General features: G+C 43.0%; 2 protein-coding genes across 21 annotated transcripts in view; one reads left to right on the top strand and one right to left on the bottom strand.

Moving 5' to 3' along the window:
* Window positions 1–14,309, top strand: part of ENTPD5 (ectonucleoside triphosphate diphosphohydrolase 5 (inactive)) — a 36,520-nt gene extending 22,211 nt beyond the window's left edge. For 14 of the 15 annotated variants that reach the window (XM_060295036.1, XM_060295040.2, XM_060295033.1 and 11 more), the window contains 11 exons: window positions 497–640; window positions 838–913; window positions 1,209–1,244; window positions 1,608–1,696; window positions 2,002–2,081; window positions 2,788–2,849; window positions 3,825–3,926; window positions 4,633–4,773; window positions 5,739–5,795; window positions 6,860–6,975; window positions 10,231–14,309. In XM_060295036.1, the coding sequence (XP_060151019.1) occupies window positions 497–640; window positions 838–913; window positions 1,209–1,244; window positions 1,608–1,696; window positions 2,002–2,081; window positions 2,788–2,849; window positions 3,825–3,926; window positions 4,633–4,773; window positions 5,739–5,795; window positions 6,860–6,975; window positions 10,231–10,317 (990 nt within the window). In that variant the 3' untranslated portion in view covers window positions 10,318–14,309. The remainder of the gene's footprint in view (window positions 1–496; window positions 641–837; window positions 914–1,208; window positions 1,245–1,607; window positions 1,697–2,001; window positions 2,082–2,787; window positions 2,850–3,824; window positions 3,927–4,632; window positions 4,774–5,738; window positions 5,796–6,859; window positions 6,976–10,230) is intronic. The other variant, XM_060295042.2, reaches the window with a different exon arrangement.
* COQ6 (coenzyme Q6, monooxygenase) overlaps window positions 14,048–19,181 on the bottom strand; it is a 20,407-nt gene continuing 15,273 nt past the window's right edge. For 4 of the 6 annotated variants that reach the window (XM_030831683.3, XM_070044995.1, XM_070044996.1 and 1 more), the window contains 8 exons: window positions 18,794–18,924; window positions 17,983–18,090; window positions 17,659–17,721; window positions 17,354–17,461; window positions 15,502–15,704; window positions 15,309–15,424; window positions 14,976–15,142; window positions 14,048–14,535 (listed from right to left, as the gene is read on the bottom strand). In XM_030831683.3, coding sequence (XP_030687543.1) covers window positions 14,506–14,535; window positions 14,976–15,142; window positions 15,309–15,424; window positions 15,502–15,704; window positions 17,354–17,461; window positions 17,659–17,721; window positions 17,983–18,090; window positions 18,794–18,924 — 926 coding nt within the window. In that variant the 3' untranslated portion in view covers window positions 14,048–14,505. The remainder of the gene's footprint in view (window positions 14,536–14,975; window positions 15,143–15,308; window positions 15,425–15,501; window positions 15,705–17,353; window positions 17,462–17,658; window positions 17,722–17,982; window positions 18,091–18,793; window positions 18,925–19,181) is intronic. The other 2 variants (XM_070044993.1, XM_070044992.1) reach the window with 1 other exon arrangement.

The following is a 19,181-nucleotide window of genomic DNA, read 5'->3' as shown; positions in this document are numbered from 1 at the left end:
CTGAAGCTAATTTTTAAAAATATGAATGAATATGAAATTCTTTAATATTAGATACCATTTTTCTTTGGTTTGCTTTTTTTTTTTTTTTTTTTTTGCGGTACGCTGGCCTCTCACCATTGTGGCCTCTCCTGTTGCGGAGCACAGGCTCTGGACGTGCAGGCTCAGCGGCCATGGCTCACGGGCCCAGCCGCTCCACGGCATGTGGGATCTTCCCGGACCGGGGCACGAACCCGTGTCCCCTGCATTGGCAGGCGGACTCTCAATCACTGCGCCACCAGGGAAGCCCAAGAATCATTTTTATTATAACCTAATCAAAATGAAATGGCTTCTCCTTCTTCAAGGAAGCCCGCTTCTTTAGGTTTCTGCTCTATGGAGCAGAGAAGGGTTGGAGCCCTCTGCCACCTCATTCCTGGTACTCTCCCAGAGCACGCTGAGGGAATAGACAAGCTCCACTAAATGAACTGTTCACTGGATACGTGAATCATCTCTTTTGAAGGGTGCTGAGACTGTTCAAGAACTCTTAGAGGTGGCCAAAGACTCAATCCCTCGAAGTCACTGGAAGAGAACGCCAGTGGTCCTGAGGGCAACAGCGGGACTGCGCTTACTGCCAGAAAAGAAAGCCCAGGCTCTGCTCTTTGAGGTAGTTTTTGTTTTTTACAAGAAACCAATAATTTCTTGCCTAGTTCCTTCTCTAATTTCTTGGGGAAAAGGAGTGAGTTCTGCTAAAATTTTATCTAGGGAAAATGAAGAGTGTAGTTTTCTAAGCATTATAGGATACAGTCAAAATGCGGAAATCTATTGCCTTAGGGAATCCAGATTTCTTTCTTTTTTTTCTAGGTAAAAGAGATCTTCAGGAAGTCACCTTTCCTGGTACCAGATGACAGTGTTAGCATCATGGATGGATCCTATGAAGGTGAGAGAGGTATTGATGTATGTTCTAGGGGGAGAGGGCCAGGGTTAATAAAAGATCTGATTAAAGGAACTGGGAACAGGGATGGGGGTGCTGAAGAAAAAAGGAACTAAGTAAGGAGAATAATAAGGAGAACAAATAAGCAAGGAGGAAGGGGATAGCAGGAAATGGAAAGATGGGGAGAGGGAAATGTATGCTTTAGACATGAAATTTAGAGAGAAAAAGAGCAAAGATGGGGCTAGGGAACGGGGGTAAAAAATGCTCTGGATATAATCTTTGTCTTTCTCTCCTTTTTTAGGCATATTAGCTTGGGTTACTGTGAATTTTCTGACAGGTAATATATTCTCAAGTTTATCGAAGACCTTAACTGGGTTTCACACATGGTCAGGGAGCAAAAATACCTTTTTTTTCTTTGTTCACTTTTTTCTGCGTTCACTCCAGGTTCTTTCTTTTGTTTAATAAGAAGGAGGGTGGGGAGGAAAGACAGAAAGTTAGTGTCTATTACCTGCCTTCAAGGCCTCAGCTGCAGCAAGAGTCCTTCTAGGTTAGCATTTGTGGGCAGCCTTTGGGGCTGGGAAGCAGTGGAGTATTTACAGAATTCCTCCAGTATATGACAAGAGCAGGAGAGAAATTGCAGACAGAGGAGTGTTGGGCTGTCCAGGAAACAGAAATGTTCAGAGCTGGCTCTCATTCACAGGTCAGCTGCATGGCCACAGCCAGGAGACTGTGGGGACTCTGGACCTGGGGGGTGCCTCCACCCAAATCACGTTCCTGCCGCAGTTTGAGGTGAGTCAGATACGTATGAACGTATGGTTACCAGCCCACTTGGCAGGCATATCATGGTGCTAAGGAAGTGGTGCCCCATTTCAGACAGCAGCTCCCCCGCGAACAGGCTGAGTCAAGTCAATTAATGACTGACCGAACTTCCCCTCACTGTTCAGTCCCTTTGATTCCTCAAGCCTTGTGAGATTAGTTGTTTAATCTTCTCCTTCATCTCTTATTTTTTTGGGGGGAGGGATAGGGGTGGTGGTGATAACATCTTCAGGTAATTGGGGATCGTGAATAGTCTTTTTGCTTTTTCTGTTTTGCAGAAAACGCTGGAACAAACCCCTAGAGGCTACCTCACTTCCTTTGAGATGTTTAACAGCACTTATAAGCTCTATACACATAGGTGAAGAGGGGGACGTGGAGGAATAATAATATTTCACATTGTATGATTCTCCTAACTTTTCAAAACATTTTCACATCTATTATTGCATCTGACCAGCCTTACAAAGTCTTTGCCAGTCCCTGAAGGCCTGTTAACTGAAACCTAAGCTACTTACCAAAGCCCAAGAGACCCAAGAGTTTTCTCCATTCTTGTCCTCAAAAACATATAATAGTAATAAAGTAAAAAGTAATGTAAGATTTTAAAAAATAATGTAAAAGAGTAAAAGATAAGTAATATAAGAGTGAAAGTAATATGAATCAAGTTTTCTCCAGAGAGAGGACACTCAGAGAAGGTTGAGCCAAAGCTCTGTGTCAGCTGCTTTTAAGCTGACCTTCAGATGTTCAAAATCCAGCCTAGAATTTGATCACAGTTGGGCTGGGAGCTAAGATAATGAGATCTCTTCTGGGGATGGTTCCCAGGGTGGGACCCTAGGAAGTGTCACTGCCTCTGGCCTTTAAAGCATAGCTGTGGGAAGTTCTTCCTGCAAGGCCGTGATCTGAACTGTGCAAGAATTACTGCTTGTTGTCCACACGAGATGAATAGAGCACAGAGAACAAGGTTTTCTTCCCTCCAGAGTGAGACAGAGAAACCATGTTACTTTTGGAAGAGGGAGCTTTAGGCTAGAGAATTCAGGTCACATGAAATTAGTCAATCCTGTATTTTACAGTTACTTGGGATTTGGATTGAAAGCTGCAAGACTAACAGCTCTGGGAGCCCTGGAGACAGAAGGTTCGTCTGGGTGTGCTGGTTGGGGTATGGTGAGAGTGACACCAGTACTCAGCTTGCCTTTTCCCTACCTTGGCAGTGATTCTATGGCAGAAAGGGTTATGCTGAAGTAAGAGACCTGTGTTGTATAATAGACATCATAATGGCAAATTCCTTTTCCACTTTATGAGGTCAGATGTTTTGGTATCTATTATTAGCCATTTCCAGCATGAAGTCTCTTGGTATAGGGGGGAACGGTCTGTGGCCAGGGGGCTGAAGTGTCTGCAGAAATTCAAGACTCAAGGGTTAAACTTGGCAGGAGCTCAAGCCCTTAGTTTTACGTGGGAGGTGCAGGTAGCAGCAGTCCACTTACAAGGTGGAATAACTGAACAACTCCATTCCTTTCTTCATAGGCAGTAGAGAGGTAAAGAGCTCAGCTTTTGGGGTCAGGCAGAACTAGGGTCAGTCCCAGTCTTGTAATTTCGGGCCAGGTAGCTAAACTTTTTGTGCCCGTTTCCTCACCTTAAAAGAGGTTTTGCATTTATTTTAATTTTTATGGTGTGTGGTTCACAGTAAGCTATTATTGTGATGAGTATATAGCATTTCAGAGTTTACATTTTCAAGTGTATTTTATTTAAGCCTCACAACAATCAATGAGAAAAGTAGAACCGTATTTTTTCCCTTTTTTTAGAAAGGAGGCAACTTATTCCATTGTAGGTTTTAGATTTGAGATGTGATGAAAGCCATCAACCCCTCTGCCAAATGGACATAAGCATGAAAGTTTGCCTGTAGTTTCAGGGGGTTCACCAACCCCACAAAGCCCATCTATGAACCCTGAGTTAAGAATTCCCATCGTAGTATGCAGTCGTGGAACTAATTTCATATGATTTTAAGGCCCAGCCACCTTGATAATTCCTTTCAACCTTACTGACTTCTTGCTTTCCTTCCTCTCTCTTTCTCTCTCACACCCTTGCCTCTTTGTGATCTGGTTTCTTTCAGGAATTGATGGACACACTTTCCGAAGTGCCTGTCTACCAAGATGGTTGGAAGCAGAGTGGATCTTTGGGGGTGTGAAATACCAGTATGGTGGCAACCAAGAAGGCAGGTGATATTTTTTCACTGGTTGAAATTACTTTTACAGTAGAAGTCTGCAAAAGTTCCATGGGAAACTTTTTCCAGAGCTAGGAGAAGCTTGTCTTTTGCAGGAACTAGTTCCAAATAGATGCTGATGTGCCTTCAAGGAGTAGTGTGAAGTGACAGTGAACAAGGCAGCTGTCACTCTGTGTTCAGCTCTTTCCCTGCCCAGGTGTTGTGGATACATTAGAAACCTCTTCTTACCCTGGGTCTAATGTATTGAGGGTCTCTGCCCTCAGCAGGGTGAAACTGTTTCAGATCCAATTAATGTTTAGCTATTTCAGTTATAGAATTGAGACGATAAGAAGAATAATTGATCTTAGGTATTATAAAAGGCATAGACCTTAAACTCGAGGAAAAAACTTGATTTTTCCCATGAAGGAAGCAGGTGAGCCTCTGCATACTTCTCATAAATGCCATGAAACATAATGCTAAGGGGCAGCTCGAGGTCGGCTGTGGCTTTTTTGGTGAACACAGGTTAGGGAGGGGACCTGCCGTGGAGAAGTAAGTACTGGTTCTCCAGAGGGATGAGGCTGCAAAAGTTTGTTCATCTTTGTCTGTAAGCCCTTTGTCCTGAGCCTCAGCTCGCCTTGATCCTCCTGCTGTTCCACTGGCTTCAGCAGCTTGCCTCTCACTTTCTCACCTTGCCCCTGTGCACCTTTTGCCCTATCAGGGGAGGCGGGCTTTGAGCCCTGCTATGCTGAAGTGCTGAGGGTGGTCCAAGGGAAACTTCATCAGCCAGATGAGGTCCAGAGAAGCTCCTTCTACGCTTTCTCTTACTATTATGACCGAGCTGTTGACACAGACATGATTGGTAAGTTCACTCCAGGTGTCAGTGCAGGGGGGAGACTGGGCAGGGCTGTGGTGGGGAAGGGAAAGGGACAAAAGGAGTATTTGCAGTGCCTTGTTAAGGTGGTCACCGTACTTTTCTCCCAAGTCACCCAAGTGGAAGAGTGAATATGATTTCGAATCTTTTGGGGCTAGAAGATGGCCTAAACAAATACACATGAAGTCTTTTATTTCTTTAAGTATTTTTATGGAGGTATAACTGACACAAAATAAAATGCACATATTTCAAGTGTACAATTTGGTAAGTTTTGACATATGTATACACCCATGAAACCATTACCAAATTCAAGTTAATGAACATATTCACTCCCAAAAGTTTCCTCTTTCCCCTTTATAACATTTTTCCTTATAATAGTAACACATTTTGTTTAGCTGTGAGAATGTATATATGTGATCTGTCATGGCCTGAGATACGAATTAATTTCTTATTTTCTGACATGTTTAATGGCCCCTTTTTAATGGGCCTATTTTTTAGCTATAGTTAAATATACATAACAGGGCTTCCCTGGTGGCGCAGTGGTTGAGAGTCCGCCTGCCGATGCAGGGGGCGCGGGTTCGTGCCCCGGTCCGGGAGGATCCCACATGCCGCGAAGCGGCTGGGCCCGTGAGCCATGGCCGCTGAGCCTGCGCGTCCGGAGCCTGTGCTCCGCAGCGGGAGAGGCCACAACAGTGAGAGGCCTGTGTACCACAAAAAAAAAAAAAAATATATATATATATATACACACACACATAACATAAAATAGATTATAAGTAAATGAACTGTATAGATTATATTGTAGGGATATGTCATGTTTGCTTATCCCATTCTTTAATGTTGGAAATTTTATTTTTAGTTTTTCATTATTATAAATAGGATAATTTCCTAGGATAAATTTCCTTATGTTTCCTGGAAGGCTTTTTGACATCAACTACTGTTCTGTTTCATTTCAGATTATGAAAAGGGGGGTGTTTTAAAAGTTGAAGATTTTGAAAGGAAAGCAAGGGAAGGTAAGAGTCAGTGGAAACCATTGAAGGTGAGCCCGTGAGGCTGCCACCCCCAGTGACCTTAAAGTGACCTAATGTGCTTTGGCCAGCAGAAAGCCTCTCAGAAGGTTGGTTTCCGGTCTTTACCAGGAGTTAAAAGCATTAAGTGGCAAAGAAAAATATAAGAATACAAGAGACTTTGGAGAAACGGTGAAAACCTTTTCTTCTTTCCACATTTCTTTCTTCCTTTCTTTAAAAAAAAATTGAAAAAGTTTTATCAGTGGTAATGAAACACTGAGCACCAGAATATACGGAAAATAGCCACAGAGGCTTCCTTGAAAGAGTTCATCAAAAACGCAAATAGGGCTTCCCTGGTGGCGCAGTGGTTAAGAATCCGCCTGCCAATGTAGGGCACACAGGTTCAAGCCCTAGTCCAGAAAGATCCCGCATGCCGTGGAGCAACTAAGCCTGTGCGCCACAACTACTTAGCCTGCGCTCTAGAGCCCGCGAGCCACAACTACTGAGCCCATGTGCCACAGCTACTGAAGCCCGGGCACCTAGAGCCTGTGCTCTGCAACAAGAGAGGCCACCTCAATGAGAAGCCCACGCACTGCAACGGAGAGTAGCCCCCGCTCACCACAACTATGGAAAGCCCGCACGCAGCAACGAAGAACCAACACAGCCAAAAATAGATAAATTAAAAAAAAAAAAAAAAAAGCAAATAATTGTTCTTATCCAGTGGCCCTGAAGTAGGGTTAACTGGTATTTCCCTGTCTTAATATATAAGGGCCTTAGTTGAATTAAGCCCCAACTATAAATCATAGAATATATGTCATAGCAAATAAACTAGGACCCATGTACCTTTGAGTAGATTAGATGTCACATCAGAAATGTGCTGGTTCTTGATGAGCTGAGGTCTTGCAGAGGCTGTCAGTGCACAGTTCTAGCCTCCAAGACTCCCAGGCATCTGGGAGAAGGAGAATGGAGGATTCTGCTTTGCTTATTCTCAGTCTGTATTTAGAGAAAATCATACACCTCTCAGTTGGCTGCAAACTTGAATTCCACTTTTCTCTTTCTGTCACCTCCAGTATGTGATAACCTGGAAAACTTCACCTCAGGCAGTCCTTTCCTGTGCATGGATCTCAGTTACATCACAGCCTTGCTGAAGGATGGCTTTGGCTTTGCAGGCAACACCGTCTTACAGGTAAGAGAGAGGACACTGGCATCACATAACAGTCCTTTTATTTGGGAGTTAGAAAGAAAGTTAAAAGCTTGTTTAGGGGACTTCCCTGGTGGCGCAGTGGTTAAGACTCCACGTTCCCAGTGCAGGGGGCCTAGGTTCGATCCCTGGTCAGGGAACTAGATCCCACATGCATGCTGCAGCTAAGAGTTCACATGCCGCAACTAAGGAGCCCATGAGCTGCAACTAAGGAGCCTGCCTGCTAAGAGTTCACATGCCACAACTAAGGAGCTGCAACTCAGGAGCCCGCCTGCCACAACTAAGACCTGGCACAACCAAATAAATAAATATTTTAAAAAAACAAAAAAACTTGTTTAGTAATCAGAGTGGCCATAGGTGGAGTTTTGAGCTAATTTTATTCAGGCTATGGACAAGGCACTGTTCAAGGCACCATGAATGTGGGAAATTGCCTTGATACAATGGCAGCTTCTAAGTACCATTGACCCTTGAATAACAGGTTTGAACTGGGTCCACTTATACATGGATTCTTTTTAATAGTAAATGCTACAGTACTACACTATCTGTGGTTGGTTGAATCCATGGATATGGAGGGCCAGCTATAAAGTTATATGTGGATTTTTGACTGCACGGGGGTCGGCACCTATAACCCCCATGTTGTTCAACAGTCAACTGTATATTACTAGGCAAGCTATCCCAGAGGTCACAGAGCCAAAAGGCTTGCAGCCCAGGTTAAGAGGCCCAAGTTACATGGTTTATTAAATCAACTTCAAAAGTCAGGGTGAGGGACTTCCATGGCGGTCCAGTGGTTAAGAATCTGTACTTCCACTGCAGGGGGCATGGGTTTGATCCCTGGTCAGGGAACTAAGATCCCACATGCTGCGTGGAGTGGCCAAAAGCAAAAAAGAAACAAAGAAAACCCACAAAAGTCAGGGTGAAAAGCAAGGGGAAAGAAATGGGATAGGTGAACACACAGGTTAGGGTACATACAAGTTGGAGGTGCTGTACTTCCTGAATCCTGTGTTAATATGTCCTGCCTCTCTCTGCCGATGATAGTGTGGTTACAGGTACTGTAGCTGAAGTTTGATCAAGGGGGCACAGGACAGAAGGTGCCGGGGCCATCACACAAACTTGCTCTGTTTGGAGGGGCGCAGAGGCACGTGCACTGGCCAGTAGCATTAGCTCACTCATTAGCCCATTAGATGGTTTGATGGTTCTGTTTGGCAGAGGACATGAGGGACCTCTGCCAAAGAGCATCACCAGTGAGTGGCTTATTTAAGACCTCGTGAGTACTGAATGCCTTGTGTAGTATGTCGTATGTATTTTGTGTGTGCCTCATATATTTAGTGCCTCTGGAGTCTCGGGTCCCTCTCTGTCTTCCTAACTTTATCTGTAGTAACTTATTTATTCCAAACACATCTTATGAGTTTCATCCATCCCATATATAATATTTTTTTATCTTCCATACCATAGTTGAATGATTGCACATTATAGTTACAGAGATGATTGAGATTTAATCTTTGTCCTCAAATTGCATAGTCTATTAGAGGAAATGTGACAAAAATATAGTTGTGGCACAGGGCAACTTTGAACTTTCGGGGTCAAGGAAGTAGAGATTGTACTTTGTTTATGAAGCTCCTTCCTTCTCTTGTGTCACTTCCCCTTTCTGTTTCCTCATTTCCAGATGAGTTTATATTGCCCCATTTCTTGTGTTATACAGATTTCATAAATTCATTTGTATAAAGGTATTTGGATTTAATGTGTTGTTATACCTGCTGAGAATATTGGCATTTAAAGAGTTACTTGCCAGTAGAGTCAGTATAGTGTAGTGTTTAAAGCATGGGCTCTGTTGTCCGTCAGATCTGGGTTCAAGTTCTGATTCTGCAAGCTTACTAGCTCTGTGACCTCAGATGATTTACTTCCCCTCTAACTTTTAGGTTCCTCACTCAAAACACAGGGATTCTTAGAGTACCTATTTCTTAGGGCTGTTATAAAAATGGAGATAAAGCACAGTGCCTGACACATAAGAAGTTATTAATATTGGTTTAATTGTTAGTATAGGTATTTCACACCAGTTGGAGCTAGATTTCTGGATAAGAGAGGTCATCCTGAGCCCTCAATACATACCAAGCTAACAACTGCCTCTACTGAAGCATCAGCAATAACCAAATCATTTAAGGACAATTTCCTGCCGTTTCCATTTCTGCATCCTTTTAGTCTTTAGTTAAATGGCAGCAGAATTTGTATCAGGGGTGAACAGTCCTCTGTCCCAGAGATCACTTCACTTTGGCATCTATATCCCTAGACTGTCGGTCCTAAGGACAGAGGAAGAACATTTTGGGGGCATGGGGGGCACTCCCAGTTTGACTCAGGGGTCACAGACTAAATCTCAAGATAATGATTCACACGCCATTCTTCTCAGTTTTTGGCACAGTGACTATAGACTAAGTTTCATCAGGTTAACACAGGTATTGTGTCATAAGAAGTTAGTACTAGAAGGAAAGACTAAAACCAGTTTGCTGATTTATAAACCTGGGTATGGGTATGGGTATGGTGGTGGCATCTTTATTCAACAGTAGCTTATGGAGAATTCCAGTAAAACTGATAAAAATGAAGCTGTCTGGTTGAATCAGAGGTCGGGGACCTGGAACTCCTTCACCGTTTTGCCTCCCTTTCTCCTTTGAAGCACTGTCAAGGAACCCCTAGGATTCTGAAGAAAACAATTTGATATATTGACTAATCTAATCCACTTGTTATGTAGTTGACGAAATCGAGTCTAAACTTTTGCCCAAGGTCACTGAACTAATTGAGGTACAACCTGGCCTGGAATGCATTAAATGCCTTGGTTTGTCATTAACTAGTGCTTAAGAAGATGCACTTGCTTACAAAGTATGAATTGAGAAGCTTAGTATGTTCTTTCCTACCCCTGAATCTATTGCTAACTCCTGTTATGTTTAGTTTAGGATTAGGGAGAGAGTTCAGAAGCCTGTCTGTCTAAAAGGTCCTCTCTAGAAGTCCTGGCTTGAGACCACTTCCTGGGCCCAGAGATTCAAGGATCAGATTGGCAGGTGTAGGGGCAATGGGCAATGGCAGGATGGGAACCTACAGAGAGGGTTGGGAGAAGCCTCCAGAGACTGGCTACTCCCAGTTCTGCCTTGGTTTGGCCATGTGGATGATCTTTGCAGATATTCTCCGCTTGTTGTGCTTGCTAGAGTTGAAAATTGAATGAAAATATTGACTTTTTTTTCTCCTTCCCAACAGCTCACAAAGAAAGTGAACAACATAGAGACAGGCTGGGCCTTGGGGGCCACCTTTCACCTGCTGCAGTCTCTGGGCATCTCCCACTGAGGCCAAGCCCTTCCTCTGAGGCCTGCATTTGTCAACCTTGTTAAAGGGAGGACGAGAGAGGAGAGGACTCAGTTGTATTCTGAGCTAGTCTGGGGACAGCCTAGACTGAAGCCCAGCAGCTGATTTCATCTGGAGGAAGGGGCTTTTGTAGACAGGTCTTGCCCTTGAGTCTAGAGGTTTGGACTTAATTAATTTTACACCTCAAATGTGAACTATTTCCTAACCACTCTTCGTGCACAGCTGGTACCAGAGTCTAAACCTTTGAGGTTCCTTGTGTGTCACAGAGAGCCAAAAGGAATAGCTTTGGAACTTAACCTTGGGGAACCCAGGGATGGAACCCTGGGAACCAAAGAAGAATCTCATTTCAACCCTTTCAGTGCCTCATTCCTTTGAACATTTTAATTTTCCTCTTACATGTTACGCTCAGCTGACTGATTGCAATCCCATGACCTATCAACACCAGTATTTTCTTTTCCCTGCACGTTGCCCTGTCCCACCTTTATCTCCACTCACCTACTGAAAAAAAAAGAAAGAAAAAAATACCTGGTTTTACTTTCCATGTGTAGTTCAAAGAGGAAAAAAAAAAAAAAAGCCATATCTGGGGAATTCCCTGGAGGTCCGGTGGTTAGGACTACGAGCTTTCACTGCCAAGGGCATGGATTCGATCCCTGGTCGGAGAACTAAGATCCTGGAAGCTGTGCACGTGGTGTGGCCAAAAAAAAAGGTACCATATCTGAAGTTATGTGATCCGGCTTTGTGTCAGCACCAATCAGCCAGCTGACAGCCATTCTAAATCTCAGAAGGATGGAGAGCAACTCACGACTGGGAAGAAGGGAGGCCAGCCAGTTTCTAGGGACATGTTTTGGGAGGGTGTGGCTGCCTTCTACAGACTACCTTCTTTTAATTAACTTTTTATCAGTAAACCGTGGAGTAATGAACATATCCTACCTTATAGGAATGTGTGTGTGTGTGTGTGTGTATGTGTGTGTGTGTTTTCAGTGCTAGTACCTCTTTTCTCAGGCTAATGTGTTTATAGTAATTTGTCATCCTAAACTTTTCTTTGTATTTCTAAGAAGTACATCTATACCCTAGCTTTTGGTCTGTGGTGAGAGGCCTGTGGCTGTGCTTTTCAAGGATCTAGACTTTGGCAATAGCCCCTTTCAGTTTGTCCTTTTATTCTGTTTACGGCAGTGTCTCTTTCTGCCCTGGCCCCTGATCATTTTAGCTAGCATCCTCTACATTATTTGTCTAGTTCTAAGGTTTCTGAACCCTTCTTGATGATACCTAACATTTGATTTACTTGGCCATTTTGGCCCACATCCATACAGTGGATGCTCACTTTGAGTTTGAATGTTCAGACCTCTTGATTTTGTGAATTATGTCCCCTAAAATTCATGATCTTGTACTTTCCCACATGACCGCCATTTCCTTGTCTACCCATGTGACTGCTCTTGGACTTGAAAGATCTTCCAGTAGTCTGGCTTCTACACCTTGGCTCTTTACCTCCAGCTTCTTTCCAGCAGAGTATCTCCCCAGACTTGTACTTTTCACAGTAGACTCTCTTTCAGCTTTTTCACAAAAGATGTTAAATATACCTGGCCCTCACAGCAGTCCCTGGGGAACCTTATTTTTAAAAGTATTCCATTGAGTCAATAAATATTTAACATCTGATATGTGCAAATAACTAGGCAAATTTCTATACCCTCATCCCTCCCAAACTTTAGTTTTTCAATTCAATGTGGATTTTTTTCTTCTTCACAGTGATTGTTTTTTTTAAGTTTTATTATTTTTGGCTGTGTTGGGTCTTCATTGCTGTGCACAGGCTCCCTCTAGTTGTGGCGAGCGGGGGCTACTCTTTGTTGCGGTGCGCGGGCTTCTCATTGCGGTGGCTTCTCTTGTTGCGGTGCACCGGCTCTAGGCACATGGGCTCAGTAGTTGTGGCTCGTGGGCTCTAGAGCGCAGGCTCAGTGGTTGTGGCTCATGGGCTTAGTTGCTCTGCGGCATGTGGGATCCTCCCGGACCGGGGCTCGAACCTATGTCCCCTGCATTGGCAGGCGGACTCCTAAACACTGTGCCACCAGGGAAGCCCTTCACAGTGATTTTTAATTATACTAAGGTCACCTTTATACCTACTGTCTCTTCCTCCAAAAATGCTAATACAGAGTGAAATAATAGAATCTTTAGAGTTGGACAGCCCAAAGATATAATCAATCTTCTACCCATTGCAGAACTCCCTTAACACTTCTAACAGGTTGTCATTCAGCTTCTGTGTAGGCATGTTTCCAGACAACTCATTCCACTTTGGGATTGCACTGATGTTAAAAAAAATCCCTCCTTCTCAGTAGTCTTAGTTCTGCTCTAATCCCTCCTTCCACAGCCTTTCGGTCTTCTGAAGAAAACCCCCAAGTCCTTCACATTCTTTTTATCACTTGACTTCTAGACCCCCTTCTCATCTTTGTCTAGAGTATGGTGTTAGAACCAGTCATCATACACGAAATGCTGTTCTACAAGATTAGGGGGAGACAATAAAGACTCCTCCAGCTTGATGGGTTCAGAGAGGTAAGATTTCCTGGTCTTTATCACCACAGCTTGTCTCTGTAGCTTTTCTTATAAAGGCCACATATTGTTCAGCAGACATGTTCGGTCATCCCAAATACTTTCAGAATTCTTGGGTAGGTGCATTATAACTCCAGAAATGTATCTACATGTTTTCTGATAATCTTGATTAGAATATCTGGAGAATTAACCAGTTTATCCATTATAGGAGCAATTTGGAATGAGACTTTTTATTTCTTAGAAAAAACAATTTGTCTGTAATGTCCTTTTTGCCCCTCGTGTACCTTTTGGGCCTCTTATTAAGAGTCCTACAAGGTCCAATCTTGATGGTTAGGTTTTCTTTCTGTAAATGTGTTATATATTTCAAATATTAGGACATGGCCTAGCACATAGTGGATTTTGTGTGTTATCATCATCATATGAAAACACTGGGTTATGGAGGTCCTTGCAAGGTGTGCCTTAAAATTCTTGTCTTGCCTGATTCTGTTTGCATACTTTTGCAGAGTCCATGTTCTTCACACCTGGGCTACCTTTCCATTTTTTTATGAAAGATGACCTTTTTTCCCTACAGTGACCTTTCTGGACTCTGCCAGTAGTCAACACAGCTTTTTCCAGTAGCTGCCATCTTTCATTCTGGGCACATTTTTTCCTGAGATTCCAGGAAGGTTTGTGACATTCACACTTTTTTAGTATCTTATAAATTTTCCACATTTACCTCAAAAGCTCCCCTGTGGTAACAAATTTTCCATTCCCTAAAAATATTTCCCAAGAATAGCTTAGGTTGGGTCAAAAGCAGACTGTTCTCCTTTCATCTGCAAATCAGACTTCTGGGCAAGATGTTGTTTGTGGTATACAGATCTAATGGATCCAAAACTCTCTTCAACAGGTATCTCTGGTACTGTGAGGTAACTGCTTCTAAAGTGCACAGTAAAACAACCCACCCCCACCCAGGCTGGCACCAGCCTGCAACCACACATGAACAAATTCTGCTGCTAATCAGATTTTTCCTTTTGACCTAGTTCCTGAGGTCTTTAAACCTGTGCAATGAAATTATTTATTGTTTTATAACAGAATAGTGGTGTCCCACAGAGGAACCATAAATGAAATACGGTGCTGTGATGAGGAAATAATAATAACTAGCATTTTAAGATTCGGTTTTCTTTTCAGAAAGTCTAATATACCTATAATAAAGGTTAAAGCAATTTGTGTTTATTTTGCATTCTAGTGTTATTAATTTTAAAACAGCAATTCTAACAAAAATGCATCAATTGACTATTTCTAATTCTTATCTTTATCAAAAAACTGTATAAATTTACAACCAGCATTTTTTTTTTAATTATATAAATCTTCTCCTTAGAAAGGACTGCTAACAAGTAAAAATGAATGAGACAGCACCTTAGCAATTTTTTAGTAATAAAAAGTTCTTTTCAATCAAATCATAGTCTTCCTTTGGGTTTTTTTTCTTGGCTTGGTTGATATGCCCTCCTCACAGAAAATTATCACTCATTATTTGAGCTCCACAGGTCCATTAAGCAGAGAAGAAAAAGAGACTGCAGAATTCTAATGTAAATTTATTAAATTAAATCTTGAAAATACGTGGTGGTCTTGGGAAAAGATCCAGAAGAGGAGCATTCATTTGCTTGCAAAGGCCATAATCTGTTCCTGGAGGAAAAAATGAAACAAAGTGAGTGATACTCTGACATTGTAAAGTATGTGGGCAGGTGAAGATAATACTTTAAAATATCTAAAGTGATTAAAGCAAAAATTTGGCAAAAGTCCCAGATTCTCCTCCTGAGTCCCTCCAAAGTGTCTTTTAATGCAAGTTTCTCAGGAAAGAAGCTGGCGAAGCAGCAAAAGGAGTTTAAGCATCTTTATCTTTACAAGCCCCTATTCACTATTTTAAGCTCTTATATAAAGGTACTGCTTAGATGTGGGCCCTGGCACCAAAAACCTCGGAAGGGATACTTCTGCTCATAACCACGGGGGAAGGTATTCAGATAAAGATGATAATTTTACAGCCGAGAAAATTAAAGAAACCAAGTCATTGGCGAAGTCATTCCTCAGTGAGCAAGACTCTTGGAGATCTGGGAGAACTCTCTTACTTTGAGCGGAGACACTGCATTTGTAGCCTGCAAGCCCCACGTCCTGAGCAGCACCAGTGGGGCGGCACTGGTAGAATACAGCCGTTTTAGTAGGTCAGTAGCAGCCAGAAGAGCAGTGTTGTGACGCTGTCTGTCTGTTTCATAAGCTGTGAGGTGACTCATGGAGCCTGAAGGGAAAAGGAAAGGTTAAATCCCTAATTCAGTAGTGAAGTTTTCCTTCCTAGCAAACCAGATACATTTATGTCTACTACATCTAGCTACTAAGGGCCATTTACCTGATCTTCCCGTATTATAGGACCTTGGGATACCTCTCTAAGGTACTTGAATCCTTACCTAAGTCTTTCCCATTGAAGGCTGCAGTCCTGAGGTGATGCAGCAAGCTGGAGATATCCCCAAAGCCCATGTTGGCACCTTGTCCTGCAAGTGGGTGGACTCTGTGGGCTGCATCCCTAAGGATAAAGCAGAGTTCAGGTGTAGCCTCCAGCGCAGAGTGAAAAGGAGTGGCCCTGCTCTGTTATTATCTTACCCAATGAGTGCCAGCCGAGGCCGGACGTACTCAGCAGCATGTCCCAACCCAAGAGGAAACAGTATTCGGCTTTTGGCATCCACCCTGGCTACACTTGGGGGCAGCTGGCGAGCTGAGATCTTAGTGGGCTTCAGAAAGGCGACCGCATACTGCAGCATGGAGCCAGCCGAGTCGATGAAGTCTGTGTGGTTGGCATCACTCCACTGAGTAGCACCAGCCACAAAACAAAGTGAAATTTCATCAGCGACTCCAGCAGGGAATTAAAAATTCAACAAGGCAACCATTTTATAACCACAGCCAAGGGTAGTGGTACCTAACACACCTAAACTGATTTGTGTCACTAAAGTGACAAGTCCCTCAAACAAATGCAAAATGCAACTTCTCATCACTCCCCACAGGCTTTAGGATCAAGCCAAACTGCTCATGAGCTGCCCCTACCTACCTCTGAGCCTCACCTTTCACTAATCCTACCCTCAAAATGCACATGCAGCCACAAAGTAGCTCACTCTACAACATGCTCTTGCCTCCACACACCCCTCTACTTAGAATGTCCTCCCACTTCTAGTTCACCAGGATAACACCTCAGAGCATGCAGAACCTGTCACCCCTTTTTGTAAACCTCCCTCCAAACCTTCTGTGTCTTTCTCCTCCATGCTCCCACAGTATCCTATGCATACTCCACCACTGTATCAAAACTGTCATTTCTATATCTTTCTCCCTCACTTGACTGAGCTTCCTGAAATCAGGGACTATGTCTCATTTGTCCAACTCCAAAGCCTTCTATATAGAAGCACTCATAACTCCTGCTGAATGAATGTACTGCAAAGGCCTATGCCAGGAATATCTACTAAATGACCCATAAAGGGTCACCATTTATCTTGGAAGCCACTTCAGTGCGTTCAGTTCTTTTTATTCTTGTTGTTACTACAGAGCAGGGGAGCTTAAGTTCTTCACTGTAAACCAGTGTGAAGTCATAGCAAGGCAGTAGAGTTTGGTGGTTAAAAGGATAGGCTCAAGGGCCAGCCTGATTTCAGAACCCAGCTTTGCCGCCAGCTGTATGACCTCAGGCAAGTTACCTATCTCTAAGTGAGCAGGATAATAGTACCTACCTCAATGGTTCACTGAATTAAATACATAAATACATGTTTAAAAAACTCTTCACCTGTACCTGGCACATAGTAAGTGCTGGATAAATGTTATCGATCATTATCATTAGTGAATTCAGATAATGTGACATTTGAACTCCAAAAATATTGGTGTCTGTATTATCTAAAGGCTATGTCTACTCCAGTAATAATTACCATTTGTTGAGTACCCTATAATGTACTAGGTATGTTCCAAGCATTTTACATAAATTCTCTCTTTCTAAGTCTTTAGACTTTTATTACTATTAAACCCTAAGAGGTTGGTGATACTATTTCCATTTTTCAGGAGATTAACAGGTAGAACCAATATTGAACCCATATCTCTCTACAAAGCTTACTCTTAAGCTCACTATGGAAATGTGCTCAGCCCCTCCCCAGAAACACTTCTGATGAATCAGGCTTCAATGGTTCAGGTACTTGGCATCTGTTAAAAATTATCAAAGTATTACAGCTTCAAAAAAAGTTACTTATCCAAGTAACTACCACCCAGGCAGCTGTTTCAGTCAGCATAGCAGCAGCCCTCAACCCTCAGAAGAGCACACTAATTAATTTCTTTGTTGTACATTTTCCTGAGTCCCCTCCTCCACATACTCCACATCAAGCGTTACAGGTTCAAAGGGGCAGCTGGTTGGTTGTTCCTCTTTTCTTACTCAAAACCACCTTTCTGTATCTATCCCAGCAACATATCGTCAGCTGGTGATACTCACAAAGGCAGAGTTAACGGCATCCACAAACTTTTCCTCATCCATGCTGACCAGCTCTGCTGCATGTTCATGGGATGTGGACCAAACCAAGGAACTCAAAGTGTCTGAGAGCTGTGTCAAAAGAACATCAATACCAAGGGCTAAAACCTCTGTTCTTAAGAGCTCTCAAGCACGAAGAAAGACAAGAAGGGGTAACAAAGCTAGCCTGGGCATATTCCCTTGAAACCAGAAAAAGACTGAGAGAAAATGAAGTTCTAAAAGAGGAAGGCTTGACATGTTTAAGCAGACTAGCCAGAAGGACTTCTTACCGGAAGCAGAGCAATGGGCCCAGAGGGGAGGAATCTCTGCCAAGCTACATTGTTTTCTGTGGCCTACAACGGAGAGGAGAAGAGTTCTTGTGAGAAGTACCCAGTACCAATTATTATTGTTTTTTTCCCTAGGTCATAAGATATCTATATGTATTTTATTTTTTATTTTTTTAACATCTTTATTGGAGTGTAATTGCTTTACAATGGTGTTAGTTTCTGCTTTATAACACAGTGACTCAGCTATAGATATACATATATCCCCATATCTCCCCAGTACCAGTTAAACCCGAGCAAGGCCCCCAGATGGTGGGCTCAGGATCTTACCTCCGATAAATGCAGAGTAGCCACAACAGCGGACTGGTCATAGTTCCAGCTAACGTTTTGGATTCCAGCAGCCTGCCGTACGCCTGAGTTGTGGCCATCTGCACCAATCTGCATGGAGACAAGAGCCTGCTGAGTCTTAAAACCTTTTAATTAACGAAACTGTTCCAGAAGTTTGTCTCTGCCTCCTAAAAGTTTTCTCTAGTTCCCACTGGTGGCAAGCCCGTCTGTGGCAGGTAACTCTTTATCATGCCTGCCTCACTCCCAGCCCCAAGAGGGGTAGCCCTACATATGCGATCCCAGCTTCAATTAACAGACCAAAGCTGGACATCTGATCCAAGAGGTGCCAGCCGTAGGTTAAACTGAGCCAAAGTCTCTTGATATTTGAACTAGAAAGCAATAAGGCAGGCGCTAGAGTTGAAGAATCCTGAAGTAAGGTTGGGAACGGCTGCCATGGAAAAGGGGAAGCTGATGAGCAGAAAGAGAAAAAAATGGGAGATGCAAGGAGATGAACGACTACAGGACTCCTGAGAGGGAAGGAACAGCCTCAATTTCTGACCCTCTGATTCCTGTCCCTGTAAGGCCAGCTATCCTTTATTTCAAGACCTATGATGGTCCAAGAGATTGCGTCCTGTACAGGATTTACAACAGAACCATCTTAACTGGAGCTGGTTTGAGTGGGTATGGGTCCTTATAACCAAAAGTTTTGCCTAAAATTAACTTTAACTATAGCTTAGATCTAAAACTAGAGACCCTAGAATCTAACAAGATGTGGATATGCGAGACCCCTGGCAAAATAAGAATCTTCAACTACCAACAATTTGGTCTGGAGGATGCTGCCATCACCTAGGGTAATATGAACCCAAGGGCTGGAGTCTGCCATAGAAAATGGATAAGGCCAGGTATAGCTGACTGCTTTGCTCTTGTAGAGAACCGTCACTCGGTCTAGGGAGGTCAAAAGAGAAAAAACAAAACATTAGACAGTTGGCCCACAGGCTGAGGAAAAAACTAAAGCAAAGTCCCAAGACAGCTTATCTTTATCTTATCATTTACTCCTAAACAAGAAGAGTAAAGATCTCAAAAATAACTCATGTGATCTATGCTATGGTCTAAGAGCTAATAAATGACAGAGGCCACAGGGATGAATCAGTGTGAGGAAAACAAGGACAAAAAAAAGTAAGCTCTCACTGAACTGTCACCTG

Source organism: Globicephala melas, chromosome 2, assembly GCF_963455315.2.
Source record: "Globicephala melas chromosome 2, mGloMel1.2, whole genome shotgun sequence".
Classification (NCBI taxonomy): Eukaryota; Metazoa; Chordata; class Mammalia; order Artiodactyla; family Delphinidae; genus Globicephala; species Globicephala melas.
The sequence above is the reverse complement of the archived record's forward strand: the minus strand, read 5'-3'. Positions and strand labels throughout refer to the sequence as shown.